The sequence below is a fragment of the Aythya ferina genome (genome assembly GCF_964211825.1).
Source record: "Aythya ferina genome assembly, chromosome: 1".
NCBI classification, from domain to species: Eukaryota; Metazoa; Chordata; class Aves; order Anseriformes; family Anatidae; genus Aythya; species Aythya ferina.
In genome coordinates, this window is record NC_140296.1 from 111,631,935 (window position 1) to 111,648,261 (window position 16,327).

At 37.2% G+C, this 16,327-nt stretch overlaps 1 protein-coding gene across 3 annotated transcripts in view; it reads right to left on the reverse strand.

The window, feature by feature from the left end:
- The window catches only part of EPHA6 (EPH receptor A6), a 516,782-nt gene that overhangs the window by 245,031 nt on the left and 255,424 nt on the right, over window positions 1–16,327 (reverse strand). For all 3 annotated transcript variants that reach the window (XM_084506721.1, XM_084506720.1, XM_084506719.1), the window contains exons 4-5: window positions 14,060–14,215; window positions 5,869–6,204 (exon numbers count right to left, since the gene is read on the reverse strand). In XM_084506721.1, the coding sequence (XP_084362847.1) occupies window positions 5,869–6,204; window positions 14,060–14,215 (492 nt within the window). The remainder of the gene's footprint in view (window positions 1–5,868; window positions 6,205–14,059; window positions 14,216–16,327) is intronic.

A 16,327-nucleotide genomic window follows, 5' to 3' on the forward strand; every position in this document is an offset into this window, starting at 1 on the left:
CTGTTTTGTGACTGTTTCATAACAGGCTTTTATGTGACCTGCTATTCCATTTTGACAATTGGTTATTACAAATAGCTGTTCCTTTAGATTTAGAAACCATTAACATAAATAGTTTGGAAGACGCTTTAAAGGGTTTTGTCGTGCCAGTATAAGAAGATAAATGTTCTTGACTTTAAAGTCACAAAGGACAATCACATCTATAGAGGTTTGAGGCTCAGGGGAAGAAAAGGAAGGTTGATTTTTGATTAGGGTGAAAGTCAGATGCTACCATGCAATTTAGAATAAGTGAACAGGGCACTCTTCTCCCACCCTGACAAGTGTCCTGAAACTATGCTTTGATCAGCCAGAGGGATTGATCCTGAAAACTGTCCTGGTAGAAGTTCTACTGAGATGCTTTGCTTACAGTTGGATGAGGCAACGTGTGCTGTCTGCATTGTTAACATCATGATATATGCTATTAACGAATGATGATGAGGGCATGTTAAGTCCTGGAAGAGGCACTGAAATCCTTCCACGCACTCCTCAGCTCCCACAGCTCTAAGGGAGTGAAAAGAGCCTGCTGTTGATACAGCTCATCTGCACCAGGGTACAAACACATCTGAAGAACTACCAATTCCACAAGCAATGAATTTGCCATAACTTATCTGGAAACACAAATTAGATGAAAGGCAATCCCTTTTCAGAAACCAGCAAGATTTTACCACCAGGTTAGGAAACATCTTATCACCTACAATATATCTGCCAATGGATAGAAGATAAAATGTCCTAGACAAAGGAACCCTGCCAGATTTGCAGTTTCAGAGTCTGCCCTAATACCTCAGCTAGGCGCAGAATGTCTGCACTAGACAGACACTGCAAAACAAGGCTGGTCTTCAGCACAGTGATAGGGTGTATGCACAGACAGAGCCAAGTCTCTCGCGACAGTTTGTCCACTGGTAGCAGGTCTTCGATACTGGGGAGACCAGAGTCACTCATGAAATGCAGGACTGAGGAGGGATAAAATGAGATGTCTGGGTTGCGATGGCAGAAGGAGCACTTCTCTGTAGCATTAACTTTCTGTCAAGGCGGAAGAAACCCATGAAAGGAACGATGCCCATGAAACGTCCCATGGCTGGCCTGTGGTTTTAGGGGAGGTCGCTGCTTGTGGGGCTGGCAGAAAAAAGGTGAGCAGGGGACTGCGGGTGCAGAATCCCACAGGAGGAACACGATGAGGTGAAGATGCAGATCGGACATGGAGGAAACTACTCAGTCAGAGACTCCTTGGTCACACAGTTGAAAATGGGGGACTGGAATGGAGCAAGCCACAATCCATCTATACGTACATAATGACACACTCAGGACCCGTCTCACAGCTCCACTCACATGTAATGTCAAAAAAGCCCTTTGTACTCAGGTAACAGAACATATGAATGCTCACTGGGTGAATGTATATGTTCGTTATTATTTGGAAACAGGAACTATTGTTTTAAGTTCTGCTTTGCTTAATTATTCATCATTTACTACGTAAATTATGCATGAAAACCTCAAGTATTTCTGAGTTTTCTTTAGGCAAGGCAGACTCCAAGAAAATTATGTAGTGAGGTGTCTCTTCCTCCCATTATTCATAAGGGAAACATAAATCACAATTCAGCTGCCTTTTTACACAATGATTTAAAGTCGATTGAGTACAATTACTTCACACTCAGCATACTCACTGCAGTATAAAACTTTATCGTCCCCACAAAGAAAAGGCATCATAGCACTTTGCAGAACAACGGTATTACTAAACATTTCTGATGAAGTTTTTTTTTTTTTTTTTTGGGAAAATGTTTTACCCTTCAGTTCACAAATTAGTTTGGCAGTGATTTGGGAAAGCACTTAATTCGAGCTAATGTTCTTCCTTGAACAAGGACTTTCCTTAAGTGCTTTACTGAGCAGAATCTCGTTCTGTTTATCTGCCCATTTATCTGAATTTAAAGTATGGATTATTTTGGTATCTTAAAACATTTAAAAACAAAACAGTGAAAGAGTGGCTTATACTTGACCTTCCCTCATTCTCCATCACAACATCTAAGCTTTCCAGCACATCCCTACCCCATCTTTGTCACACTTGCTGGACAAGGCAGCACATACTGTGGTCATACAGAAATTATACGTGTACTTTCCTAACTGGCTAGCTGATATACAAGCTAAGTGGTCTGTCAGTAGGCCTCTCAGGTCCAGCCTAACACAGCTTGCTTTTTAACTTACAGACCCAACCAGCAGCTTGGTGAGCATAAGTGACCTAAGGGCTGTTTTTTCATGCTTCTGTTGAGAGAATGCAGTATCTGGGAAATCTTTTTTGTTATCAAACTCGAGTTGGGTTCACAGTTCTTCAGGGTGCCTGACAGACAATGAGACTGCATAAACTTTGTATCTTTATGAAACCCAGAAAAAAAGGCTATTGAATTTATGAATATTTGTGCAAAATTAATAACTAAACGAGTCATGGATGATAACAAATTGATTTTATATAGCTTGCATTAATGTCAGTAAGTTTTCTTTAGTATTCGATCAGATCTAGTAATGCTTTAGTCATCAAATTGCAAAGTGGTTTGTGGGTTGCAGTTTACAAAACCTTTTCAAAGTAAGTGTTACTTTCCTTTAGTTTGCTTCTTGCCATTGTTAGAGCTCAGCGTTGTACTTAATCTTGCTGATGATGGTGATTGCATGTAGAGACATTACATGCATGTTAAGACTTTAATATTAGTTGTAGTATAACTCCTAGAGACGAGCCTTAATCACTTCTGAAGTAGTTCACTTCTCCTGTCAGCAACTATGCTCCCTCTGATGCTCTCACTCTCTGCTCACTAACTGGGGTAGAATACAATTTCTCAGTTTCTGTGGATGCCCATGGTATTATTCACTGCACTGCAGCAAAATACCAACAGCAGTATCTTCTCCAAAAAGAAAGAAGAAAAAAAAAAAAAAAAAACCAGCACTGAAGCACAAACTAACAGTTTTGCATGTTTAAAGAACTATCTGTTAATTCCACATAAAGTGTCAAAAAGAAGGGGCCACTAGAGGGAAGTAAATCCAATATGCTCAAAGAAAATAAAATGCTAGCTCCTCAGCTACTGTAAATTCTTGTACCTAACAAGAATGGTTTGTATTTAGAACAGCTAAATATATTGTTCCATATTCTTAACAAAGATAAAATAATTGAAGAAAACAATTTATATAGAGAGAGATCTATCAGCATGTAATGCGTATAGCAAAAAATATTACAACAGTATGTATGAAAAGACTCATATAAAAGAAAAATATGAACATAGGATAAATAAGTTGTCATGGTATAATTCATTATAGGTCTAGATTTTTCCAATTAGCCACATCAAAAGGAAAAAAAAAATGTTTTAAGTGTGGACTTTTGGTAATGTAGTACCTGCCCACACTAAGACATTTTTGATTTGTTGTCACTTCATGTCTATAATCTTGTATCTTTCATTTATACGAACATGTGTATGATCTTGCAGCATCAGGCAATAAGTAGTGTCCATTTCAAGATAATTAAGATTAGAAGGAAAGATTGCAACAGTGAGCTTGCTGCTTGGTGGTACAGCTGGAAAATATTTGCAATATAAAGGCAATTATTTAGTATTTTTGGTAAATATGGCATGAAAAATACTGTAAGTTGTTTAGTAGTATCTGGCTACCAATGAAATTAAAAAAAAAAAAAAAAGTCATAAATCCTTTTCTCAGAGAACTCCTGCGTGATATATAAACATTAATAAAATCTCTGCAGTGGCTTTAGTTCTACAGCTTTGTTTTCTCAGGTAAGATACCCTAACTTTCTTCATACTACCACTTTTTATTCATGACTAAAAGAAACTCACAAAAAAATGTTTATTTTCTTCTCAATTTCCATCAACCAAAACCCCATTAATTTTCTTCCAAAGACTATTCCATATGACACTATCTTTCTCTCTTTTTCATCTAAATATATAGTTACCATTTTTATGATTTTATGCAATGACACAGTTTTTAAGCCTACAAAAAATATTTTATCTTTATAACTGCATTTTATAGATGCCTCTATTTCATTTATTACAATGCTTCCCTCCTGCAAAGCTGTCTTTTTATATCCAAATAAACATACTGATATTCTGGAAATCTGGTCTTAAATTCTCTCAAGCTCTTCCAATAGAATTTTTAGCAATGTAAGAATTATTATAGTGCAAGCAGCCTACACTCTAGACTTTACTGTCAGTGTGTCACAAATTATCAGAACGTTGGTCTTTTCCCTGTTTTGAGTAAACTGCGGTGAAAATCTATATCCTTAAACCAGAAACAGACATCAGCAAAAGATGTATTATTTTTTAAAAGCCCACCACTTAAATACAATTCACAAAGTGTGTTCAGACAGCTGTTGGCCAGTTTAAAAATAAACCATCTCTCTGGTGACCTCCACTTGTGCATGCTTACTGACTTGCATTTTGTACCATGTAACAAAACATCTGAAAGTAAGTATACCAAAGAGGTAGATTCTAGCAGCATGTTTTTCCTCTGATGAGAAAGCAATAGTGAGGTACAGGTTCAACGTGTGATGCATAGCCCGAGAGCTTAAGACAATTCTCATTGCAATGAACATATCATTAAGTATCTTATGTAATCATCTGTTCTGTTACTATCATCACATTAAAGATAAGTGAGCAGTTTTCATTGTTTTCCCAAACCATTTTCAAGAATATTATTAGAATTACCATCATTGTCATTATCATCATCATCACAGCAAGCTGTTAATTTTGGCATGCCCAAAGGCGAATAAGTCATTACTTAACTCATCAACAAAACTGCTTGTCCCAGATACACAGGTAAGCAGATTTTTGCTAGGCTAATCAATGAAAAAAAACAGGGCCTTCCTACAAGTGGAACATAACAGGATCCTCCTGAACATTAGCACTTTTACTAATTACTTTTACACGACCAAAGGTTTTGGTACTCAAAATCCTAGTTTTGCCAGTTCAGCTCGTGTCCTACATTAAACACTTCAGCTACAGTTGCAATGTCACTGCACAGTAGGTGAAAAACATTTCTGGAACAAAAGTCAGCAAGGGATAATTTTGAAATAACCTTCTGATCTACAGTAGCACAAGCCAGAAGATAACACTACTATACAGATTGCTTTGTTGGTAACCTATGATGCTTTTTGCTGGCATAGTAAGTATGTCTATAGATGGAAGAGGAAAAATGTGCAGAAATAAACTACAGAGCTCTTTTTGGTACCCATGTTTCTCATAAAGGACAGCCCTAAACATGAATCTGAACTGAAATGGTGTGTGGGGGAATATCAGAAATGATAACATGAAGTTGACAATTAAAGTAACAAAAAATCCATTATGATATCTCACCTGAGGAAATGGCTCATACAGATGCTGAAACATCTTAGAGTAAATCATGCTGTATTAGTACTACGAAACATGGATACTAAAGGAAATGAATTCACTTTCATTTCACCTTTAAACTATGAAATTGGCGGGTAATGTGGTGCTTTAGTCTTTCAAAACTGAAATTGTAAGGGAAGACTTGGAAGAACATCAGACACAGACTCCAGTTGTGACAAACCACTGGTAGGCTCAGGTTGTGTTAAAGTATGCACTTCATTTAAACAGGAAGACACATTAAGCAAAGATGTGGTTTTGTGCCCTGTGTTTTGGGGTCAAGGGCCAACTGACAAAAGCATTCAGTGGCCTCATCAGCAGAAACTGAAAGTCCTCACACATAAAAATGCATAACAATCTGCAAAGCATCCTAACTCACTGACCCAGACTTCCAAGAAGCAAAATGATACCCATAAAAAGTGCACGAATGACAGGGGCATAGTAACAGACGCACGGTGGTGAGACTTACCATCTTGGTCCGTGGTAACTGTGATAGCTGTGAACTGCTTGGGCGAGAAACTCAGCTCCGAGACGCCATTCGTGGCCTCTATTTCAAAGGTGTAGTTGACATGTGACACAAAGTCCAGCACTGTCACGGAGGAGTTGATGAGACCTGTGTGCCTGGGGATGAAGCGGATGCCTCCCCCACATATCTCACACTGGCTGGCATCCGACCCGCATTTCTTACAGATGACACTGTAAGTGAGGTCTTTTCTTCCTCCTGTATCACTTGGGGGGCTCCATTCCAACATGAGAGCTGTTTCATTAATGTTAAAAATCACGTTCCTGGGAGCAGAAGGTGGCCCTGCAAAGAAGGAGGGGGAAAGCCTGTTAAGCGTCTGTTGTCTGCTTTGGAGGCAAAACCACCCAAAAATATAATATTAATCTTAAGGCAATTATTTGCAAAAAGTTGAAAAGATGATGTTTGAATAGTGAATTCAATTGAAAAACTTAAAATTATCTAAATAATTTAAATCCTTGAAAATTAAACAGGAAGGATAAACATGTAAGATCGTAAGAAGCTGAAAACTCTAAATGAATTAGAATTAATTCAGAAATAATTTAAGACAACATATAAATTACTTGGGAAGGTCCAAGCTAGACCTGATAACTTAAATTTGCACTAAATACTTTTTGACTTGTGGGGTACTGGGGTAGAGCTGTAGAGTTCCAACCACAGAATTTATTTCCTTATGTTTTGCCTAGTAAAGTAGGCTTTTCTGATACTTATGGTCCTCTGTGTCTTAGAAGAGTTAAATTGAGTAAGTAAATAAATGACAGCTTTGGAATAACTACAGGAAGTGAAGTTGTTTGTATTAATTCTTTAGTACCACATATTTTTTCTATCCTTCGCTGCTATTATCCTGGGGGATTTCTTTGCTGCTACTCATTAACAGAGCTGGGTAGCAACAGGCTAAGAGTATTAGGCACAAGAGACAGTTTACATGTTTTTTATCCCTGCCCGGCACCTAATCAGCATCAGTTTAACAGCAAAGACATCCCACTTACAAGCTAAAGATCTAAAGGGATGGTTGCAAAACAGGAGAAAAAATAGTTCCTGAAGACCACAGGGAGGAGGAATGCAGAAGTACTAGCAACAGGCAGAATATAGGAAACCTCTTAGCTAGCCAACAAGTGGTACAGCTGTCTGTGTAGAGTTGGAGGAACCACAAGTGATCCATTTCCAGTGGATCCCACAATAGCCAAGGGACACCAAGCAAGTTTTAAGCTGTTATGCTGATTTTCTGTGTATCACCACAAGTAAATCACCTGAGACTTTGCATATTCAGACAGGAATTAGTGAAAGGATGAAGGTGGAAACTGTTAGAGGAACTCTAAATAATCTTATCTCTACTTAGCATATTCTTCTTTTTAGAGCTAGCGTATTTCAAACAAACACAAACACACAGCTTTCAAAACAAATTATATGTAAACCAAAAAAGTGCCCATAAGAATTAGGCAAGAAACATGGATCTGGCAAAACGCAAAGCCTTATACTCCAGGTTTTGATCTATGTAAAATGACTGTGCTAAACTTAACGGGTGAACTCTGGGCTTATGGTGAGCTGAATGAACATTACATTCCCAGCTCTCATCAGAAAATCACAGTGCACTAAGATGGTTTAGTCAGTGGTTAGTAGAGCTTCGAAAACTTTAAGCTTCCTTTACAGCTTTTCATGATTTATATAACCTGCCATCAAGACTTAGCTATGAAGTTTTGAATGGTTAAACTTTACATTAGAAAGGAAAAAAAAAATATCAAAGCTCCTTCTGACATTTCATATATAAACCAGGACCTCAAATCCCATTCCGTCCCCCTCAAAAAAAAGTTATATTATTTTTTCCTAGTCATTTAGTTCCATTATTTTACTTTTTTTTTTTTTTTTTTCCTTACTAGTAACAATTACTACAGCACTGATATGCTGATGGAATTTTCAAACTTTAAGCTGTATTTATCTGAACAAAAACGTTGTGAGATTTAGAAAATCAAGCCCCTGAGTAGCTTTGAAATATGCACCTACTGAAGTAAGTCTATTTACTCAAGTCCTTATTTCTTGAAGATGACCCAGGATACTAAAATGGACTATACCTTAACAGAAAATATTATTTCATCTTATATTTTACTAAAAAAACATAAACATCTATACAACTGTACCTACACATTACATCAAAAAGAAATACTAACTTTAATGAAGGAAAGAAACAATAATAGTTGCAGAAGAAAAGTCACTGCTCGGCTCACCAAAGTTTATAGTTTTAAGTGATGGCATTTGTTTACTTATACAGTGTTAAATGTATCTATAAAAGCTGTAATGCTTGTAAAGGAAAAAAAAAATGTTTGTATGGCACAGGAGGGATCATGTGAACCAATAAATGTTAAGGTTTTTTGTGAATTGTAGTTGAACATTTGAGTTGCTTTTTTCTTTCTGATATTTTTTGTAACGTTAAACAGCTGAGGCTATGGTTTTATTAGAATGATTTTTGCCCTAAGGTGAATGATGAGTTGGCTACTAGATTTCAAGCACTTGATAATTAAAATACTTGGAGCTACTGTGTTTGCACTTTTTTCAGTGGACAAGAAGGATTAAAATATTTTGAATGTGAGAGTATTTGTGTATCTATCTGCACAGAGCTTATGGTTAGCAGCCAAAAAGCCCCTGACAGTGAAGAGCAGTTATTTCTTGGAATATCAAGGAGTCATTTAGCTGAATGGTACGTGACTTATTTGTACTGTATGAAGATCAATATTTCTGGAACCTGGCAGATGAAAATTATTTTTGTAGTTTGCAGTTTTTACAGTCCCAGAGAATATTTTGAGTATATCCTTCCTGGCTTTTGAGTGTGACCTTGTGATAAGTCTAATATTGTAGCATTTGAAATACTGTAATACGTAAGTATTTACAAATGCAACTTGTTAACAACTGCTATTTATATTGATGCATTATTTTCCAATGGTGTGGAAAGCAGAGACAAGGTACAGCCTTGAAGATGCTGAGTTGGTAGAAAAAAGCCTCTATAACCTTAGTGTCTCAGATTCACAGATCTCTTAACTTCCCATAAAATTACTGTGACACCGGTGGTTGTAGCTACTCTGGAAAACAGTTCTCCAATTGAAATAAGCTAAAACCAGCACAGATTACTTCAGCTTCAGTTCTTAGTAATTATGTGCAGAAGAAAGGAGTAATTGTGCTTCATCCAAAAACATTCTGTGAGAAATTAAATAATGACTGGTCTTAACAAATTCACACTGTTAAAACCAATAAGGAGTTTTAGGAATACGGAAGAAGATCTTTAATCACGCTTACATATGTGCATAACTTTAAGCGGATCAGTTATCCCCTTGAAATAATTGGTAATATTCATGCATTTAAAATTAAGCATGTGTGTAATCACTCATAGGACTGGAGCCAATGTTTTAAAACTGGTTCAGATCTAATCTTATATAAACTACAGATATTATGACAATGGGTTATCACAGCTTAGTTTTTGTATGTCCCTTCAATAAGTTTGGCATGCTAAAACATAGGAATTAATGTGTATCCAGGCACTAAGAGGGCTTTTTCTTTTGCCTGGATTTGTCTATCTTAATGTGTTTAGTTTGTTGTTCTGTGTAGATAGTATCAGCCAAAGAGCCAATATGGTAGATAAAATAACTTTTTTAGCCATATACTGTGAAGTGAAGGTTGTTATATTTATGATTTGGGATTTAACTCTCATTTATAAGAGAAAACACAAATTATTGTACATTCATATTTCAATGAATAAGGAGAAGATTATCAGTTATGTTAGGGATGTCTGAAAGTATACGACTGTCCGCCTGCAAGTACTGAAAAAACCCTCAGACACCCTTCATACTCAAGGCCCCTCATGCCAATTTGCATGACGATTAAATAGCTTTTTAATTGCTGTTAAATTATGCCAGTTTAACTGTGATTTCATGCAAATATTAAGCTGTAATGACATGCAGTGAATCATTTACTAAGATTTAGAACTTGGAACAAAGAGAGACAATTAATTCTAATCCTCAGATTCAGCTAAATTATGTGTCACTGGGCTTTTATGGATGTGGCCCGATTGCTTTGTTATCATTTATAAATTACACAAAGATTATTTGACACATCAAAAAAACTTGGCAGCAATAACCCTTCTGCAGACATCTGTGTGCAAGGCTCTCAGGGATTTCCTCATATTGTTTTTAAGGAAACCAAGTACATTGGTGAAAATGATGGATCCTTTTCTAACAGCAAAATTCATGACTTTGGATTTTATGCAGAAGAGTAAAACAGTTCAGATGGTTGAGCATTACTAAAAATGAAGCTCTTCTGCTTTTTAGATAAAACACAGCCTGAGTGTGAGCAATGCCTTTTGCTTCATTTGCGAATTATAATGAAACAAGTATTTCTACACCCTCTGTGGAGTAGACTGGCACTGATCTCTTATGGAAAATCAGGCTTACTCCAAGTGCATCACAGCTGAGTTTATGCCTCATGCTGTGCTTCGCACCTCGCCTAGCTGCTTTGTGTATGCTCTCCATCTATGAAAGTGAAGTGCATTTTGCCCTTTGTGGAAGGAAGGAGGAGCAATCCAAATGCTGCAGAAGTCTGGTGAGGACAGTGCAGTATTTTACATAATACAGGGCAATGACTGTCTGGAAAATATTTTTTTTCTTTTCTTTTTTTTTTTCTTTTTAAGCGAGAACTGTCTGTTACCAACAACTACACTGCCATCGTTGTGTATTACTTGACAACTGAATTCACAGCAGAAGTGGCAGAAATTAATCATCATCTCATGAGAATAGTCAGAATCACCGTCTACCTGTGTCCCTTGAGTTCGTAATTGCTTTTTTATATACATACATACATATATGCAGCATAGATTAGTGACACTTGGTGTGGAATGCTGTATTACATTTTTGCCTTTTCAGAATCATTTATTCTTTTCTCAATGAGGCAGGCAGGAAGAATTTCCTCATGACAGGAACTGGTGACTGCAAACCAATACTCCAAGTCTGAGCATAATGATAAATTACAAACAAATATATATATATATATATATATATGTATATACACACGCAAATAGCAATAGAAGCAGTACAGTCAAAGGCTTCAAGCCTGTTGCTTGATTTTGCTGCTGGAACACAGTGGTAGCTCTTAAAAAGTTTCGGTATGGAGGATACAGTTTGTGCCAAAGGTTTCTGAACAGAACATAAATTTGTTGGCTCAAAATTGTTTAAGCCTAACATGAGAATAGATGCATTCATACTCAGACTCAATGAAAGACTGCCTGCCTTTGACCTTGAAAGATAGATCAATTTATTAATTACATCATAGTGGGAAATGTTAGTTTATGCACAGAGTAATCAGACAGGGAAGAAGATATGCTGTTATTTGTTGCTCACTGTGTGTGTGGAGAGATCACTGATAGAGTACTCACATATGGCAATGAAATACAATAAGGAGAAAGAGCAGCAGCAAGAGATTGATAACAAGTGCCAATTAAATGGAAAAAGGCTATGAGAAAGTAATTAACAATATATCCCAATGTAATTTTCTTTTCCTCTCATTAAAATTAGAATTCTACTATGCTTTCTATGAAGTGCATACTCTTCTTTTATAAAATACAGTTTCATGAAGTAAAAATGGGAACTGTACAATCTTGGGAAAATATACAGTATGCACTTTCACAGAATTAATGAAATTAGATTCAAAGCTCAGCTTGAAAAAATGGATGCCTGAAGCTAAGCTCTTCAATTCATAGTCTCTCGGATCAAGGTCCTTATTCTCCATATTGCTATTCGTGCAAGTTTTCCAGAACCAAGGAAAAATTCTGGAGTGAGAAATTACTTTCTAACCCTATACAGGAATGAAGAGAGAGAGAATAAAAATATCTACCTATTTTAGGCATATTGCTTTTCAGGACGTGAAGAAGCAAATAAAATAGGTTTGAATGTAGTCGGTTTAAAATATTTTAAAATGAAGAGGTTTGTAAAGAGAATCCATTAGTAAATGTGTTTGATTCAAGAACAACTCGTTTGAAAAGTCACAAGAAAAATTTCTAATCTCTTATCTTGTCTTATATGTCAGGATAAAAATTTGAAAATTGACATCAAAAATAGAGACCTGTCCCAAAAGTGTTTATGTAGAAAAGGCATATTCTTACTGTGCAGCCTTTTCTCTTTGTGTAGTCAAATTGGCTCACTTTTTTTTCTAACTTTCAAGCTCCTTTTATTACGGTAAAGCATGACAGTTTGGAAGAAACATGCTAAATTCTACCCTGTCTCATACATCACCAATATCTTTGTTTATTAAATTTAAATTATCCACATCTGCACAGACCCACCGAAGGCAGTGAAGTTGTATTTATGACAGAAACATAATTTTAATAACCGAGAGCATAATTTGAAAGCAGTGGGGCTAAAGATATCGGTTAGGGAATAATTTAGCCTGCAGACTCTTCATTACTGATGATATGCAAGAAGATAAGAACACAGTCTGCCTGTCAGAATCTTAGTGTCATTTCCAGAGCTGACAATTAGTGAAATAATCATCATTGTAGGTATAAGATGAATACATCTGCTATTAAAGTCAGTGAAATATTGATACCTTGCAATCTAGGTTGAATAAGAGGCAATCTGTGGTGGCACTGAACCAAGAAAAAGGAAGAAACCAGAATGTGGTTCATGGTCTCCCTTATTTGTTATTTCTCCAAATCTGAGGTGAGATGGGGCACTGGTACTGCTGTTGTGGTTGATTTCTTCCCTACACCCACTTATTCGGTTGCTCTGGCTGATATCCTCAGCAGGAATAGAGTGGTCTGGCAGCAAATCTCTCCCGACAGCTGTCAGCCAAAGCAGCTTTCAGCATCCCAGTTTTGTTGGGGAAAAGGGAGCAGGACCAGGGTGCTGTAGGTACCTGCTCCCTGGTGCCACAAGGCTCTCATGTTCCTCCTTACCTTATCAATACTGGTGGGTAGCTGGGCTTAAAATTGTGCCCTGAAAGATAACTAGGGGAACATAATGCCATGTGTGAGCAATTTTTCAGAAAACTGTCTTTTGGAAATGAAAAATCAATGGCATAAGTAATGTGGTACCACATCTGCATAATGTATGAGTGAAACCATCTTAATAAGCATGAAACTGTCAAGAGTGCCTGCGATGTGGCTCTGTGGATAAGTTTTCATAGCCTATGCTCAGGGCACTCATTTGAGTGGAATTGTTTGTAATCAACATTTTCCTTTGGGAAGTCTGGAACAACATTTTTCTCCCCTCACACATTCCGTAAAAAATGACAGACCTACACGCCTCACTCCAGAGCGAGCTGACAGCAGATTATGTTACTTGGTTTGAGGTGCTTCTTGAACCCACGTCCCTCAAGCAGCTGGAGTCTGGGATGTACCTTTCACCTCTGAATGCTCTATGGCTAGATTGGACAACTTTCTGATAAGTGCCTTGGATCTGATCAATGTCGCTTTTGGTGAAGATCACTCCCACTCAACGGACGTGAAATGGCTTGGTCTACGTAATGACCTCAGGATTACAGAACACCTATAACTTTGTCAATCAGCCTCAAATTACCTGGTATATTCCCAGTTTACCCAGTGTAGTGCCACATGGAGAGACTAGCATGAACACGGGAAGTACTTCAATTCTGCTACTGTCAGCTCAGTTACTTTTACATCATTAGTCATACCAAAAATTGACTATGCACTGCTAACTACTGCAATAGTACTTTGGCTTTAATTTTTATCTGAGGAGACAGGAGAGTATGTAATATCCGTGTTGTTTTTTTTTTTTTTTTTTTTTTTTTTTTTATTCATATGCAGCCGCAGTTTTTTGCAAGTTTTTGCGCAAGAATATTTTCAAGTCCTTAAAATACATATGAATAATTAAAATTCAACATTGCTATCTACATGACAATGATTACATACCTTACATTATCCCTCAGAACTACAGGTTAATAAGTCATTAATGTAAGAAACATGGCAGTATTTTTAGGGATATAACTAAACAGAAAACTGCTGTTTGAAATTTGATCAAGAAATCTCTTTTGGTAATTTTTAACAGGATTATTCAGAAAATGTACAATTTCATGTCATTTTTAAATAAAAAAAAATGCATAAATGAGTCACAGAACTGCAGACACCGGTAGTGATCAGACTTACGGGTACATGCCATAGTTGGTGGGTCTTTCTCAGCTCTGAAGTAACCTTTCTCACACTGACATACAGAAGTTGCTTCAACATAGGTCAAACTATGTGGAGGGCACTTGGAACACTTTACATTTCCAGCAAATGCTTTATAGAATCCAGGCCTGCAAGCTGCAAAACAAGAAAATATTTTTTTATTAATAGCAGCAAATTTTGGTCGTAAGTAAAATCTGTTCCAGGCAGTTATAATGCACTGTCTTTTCTTTCCAACCTAGATATATATGCTATTCTGATCACATAATGCTTCACAGTTTTTATTTTGGTATATGGACTTAAAAAATATATGTATGTTCTTGATGTCTGATGGGTAAACATTAAAAGAGACAGCTTCCTAATAGACAGCCATCACTGCTGCTTGAAACTGTTACCTAGGAAACTTCACTAGTATCAAGTAAACACAAGCTCACTGTCTATGTTTTATGTAGGTTTCATATATTAATAACACTAAAGAGTGGGATAACTTCGTATCTACCAGTGCTATTTATATGGCTTCCTTATTTCAGTAGTAGAGACTTTTAAGGCTCAATGTGCTTCTCCTCACAATGCCTTGATGAGACAGGAATGACATCCCTGTATTTGCAGATGGGCCTGACCTGCCCAGAGTCTCCTGAGAAGCCTCTGACAGCAGGGTCAATTAGTTGAGTCCTTCGCACTGTGTTGGAATGAGGGCTGGGAGGCACTGCTCTAATAACCTTTGGAGATGTAGGACAGAGGTGCCAATACCCTCTAGCACAAACTACAGAAAGCCTGAGGCTACTCTTAATTGTGTCAAGAAACAACCCAGATAGCAGCTGCTGTGAGGATGGGAGATGCTGCAGCAGTCAGAGCCCACCGCCCACCCAGTTGGAGCAGAAATCCCAGCAGTTCTTCATCACAGCAGAACCTTAAAAGCCTTTCTGCTGACCTTTAAAGCAGAAACAATTATTTAAAATAAATGTTATCATAAATATGCCTGGTTCGCATTCTGAAATATTATTTTAAAACTGTTCTCAGCCTTTAGCACACAAGTTTAGACAGAGATTTCTTTTTTTCTCCTGCCAACTACTACATTCACACATGCCAGTACGAATTACAGGTACTGTCTTCTGGATTCTCAATCAGCAAACAGAACTGAAACAAATGAAAGAGCAACTCTAACACGTGTGGACTGCATGGGCTCATATTCCTTCCGACTCCTTCACCAGTACAATGGAAGCCATTGGTATACATATTTCAAAGATCCATGTGGCTTTTTCTCATTTTGACATATTCAAGACTATATTCTTTATATTGCTACAGGAACTAGGCAGTATTTCCTTCCCTTGCAATAAGACAAAATAACAATATTAGAATGCAGTGTTCGATAAATAAGTACCAAGATTTATGAATTTTATGGGTTCACTGTCAGTTCAAATTAAGTGAATTATTAAAGGCATTAACTTACAGATAACATATACACAGATCAGTTTTGCTTCTGATTCCAAAGCAGCCACTTGATACGAAAGCTGTTTCATTAGTGTCTGAGGGAAAAGGGAGTGTGTGGGACTAAAAGGGTAGCACTTGATTACCCATCAGAATGCAGGAGCCATTTTTTCAGATGTAATTTTAAGAGCTTAATTTTGACCCAACAATTTCAGCAGTTCTCCCAGTGTGTTCTTCTGACTTTGCTGAATAGGTATTAGGAAGGAATCCTGCCCTGCTGTCACCGAAGAAAAAATATAAGTATTTCTGGTGCTAGAGATAAGAGAGGTGGGAACAGCAGGGGATTTCCCTTTAAAAGGCTGCTGGTCTGATACCACCGTGATTACAGTCAGTGGCAATTTTCTACTGATTGGAATGACAGCAGGTTTGGTACTAGGAAGACAGCAGCATTGTAGATATAGGCGGTAGATGCTGACTCCTCTCAGCTTTGCTGGGAGGAAGGAAGAGAGAAGGTAAGGTGAAATGTGGGAAGGGTGTTATGAATGACTGCTCCTTTTTTACTCATGTCCAAATCCTGCCAGGCCTTAGCTGAAGATTAATATTAAATTCTTGCTTTTAATAGCTACCTTTCATACATACAGTACCACAACAAAGAAGTTTGTGATTAAAGAGGTGGCAATTCCAGGCTACCTTTTCACTCGCAGCAAAATGAGTTCTCTTTAAAATCCTTACTACTTCCAATATTTTTTTTCTGTCAGTTCTCAAAGCACTCCTTCCTTTCTGTCCCCCAAATGACAAACCAGTTTAGATCAAAAGAAACAC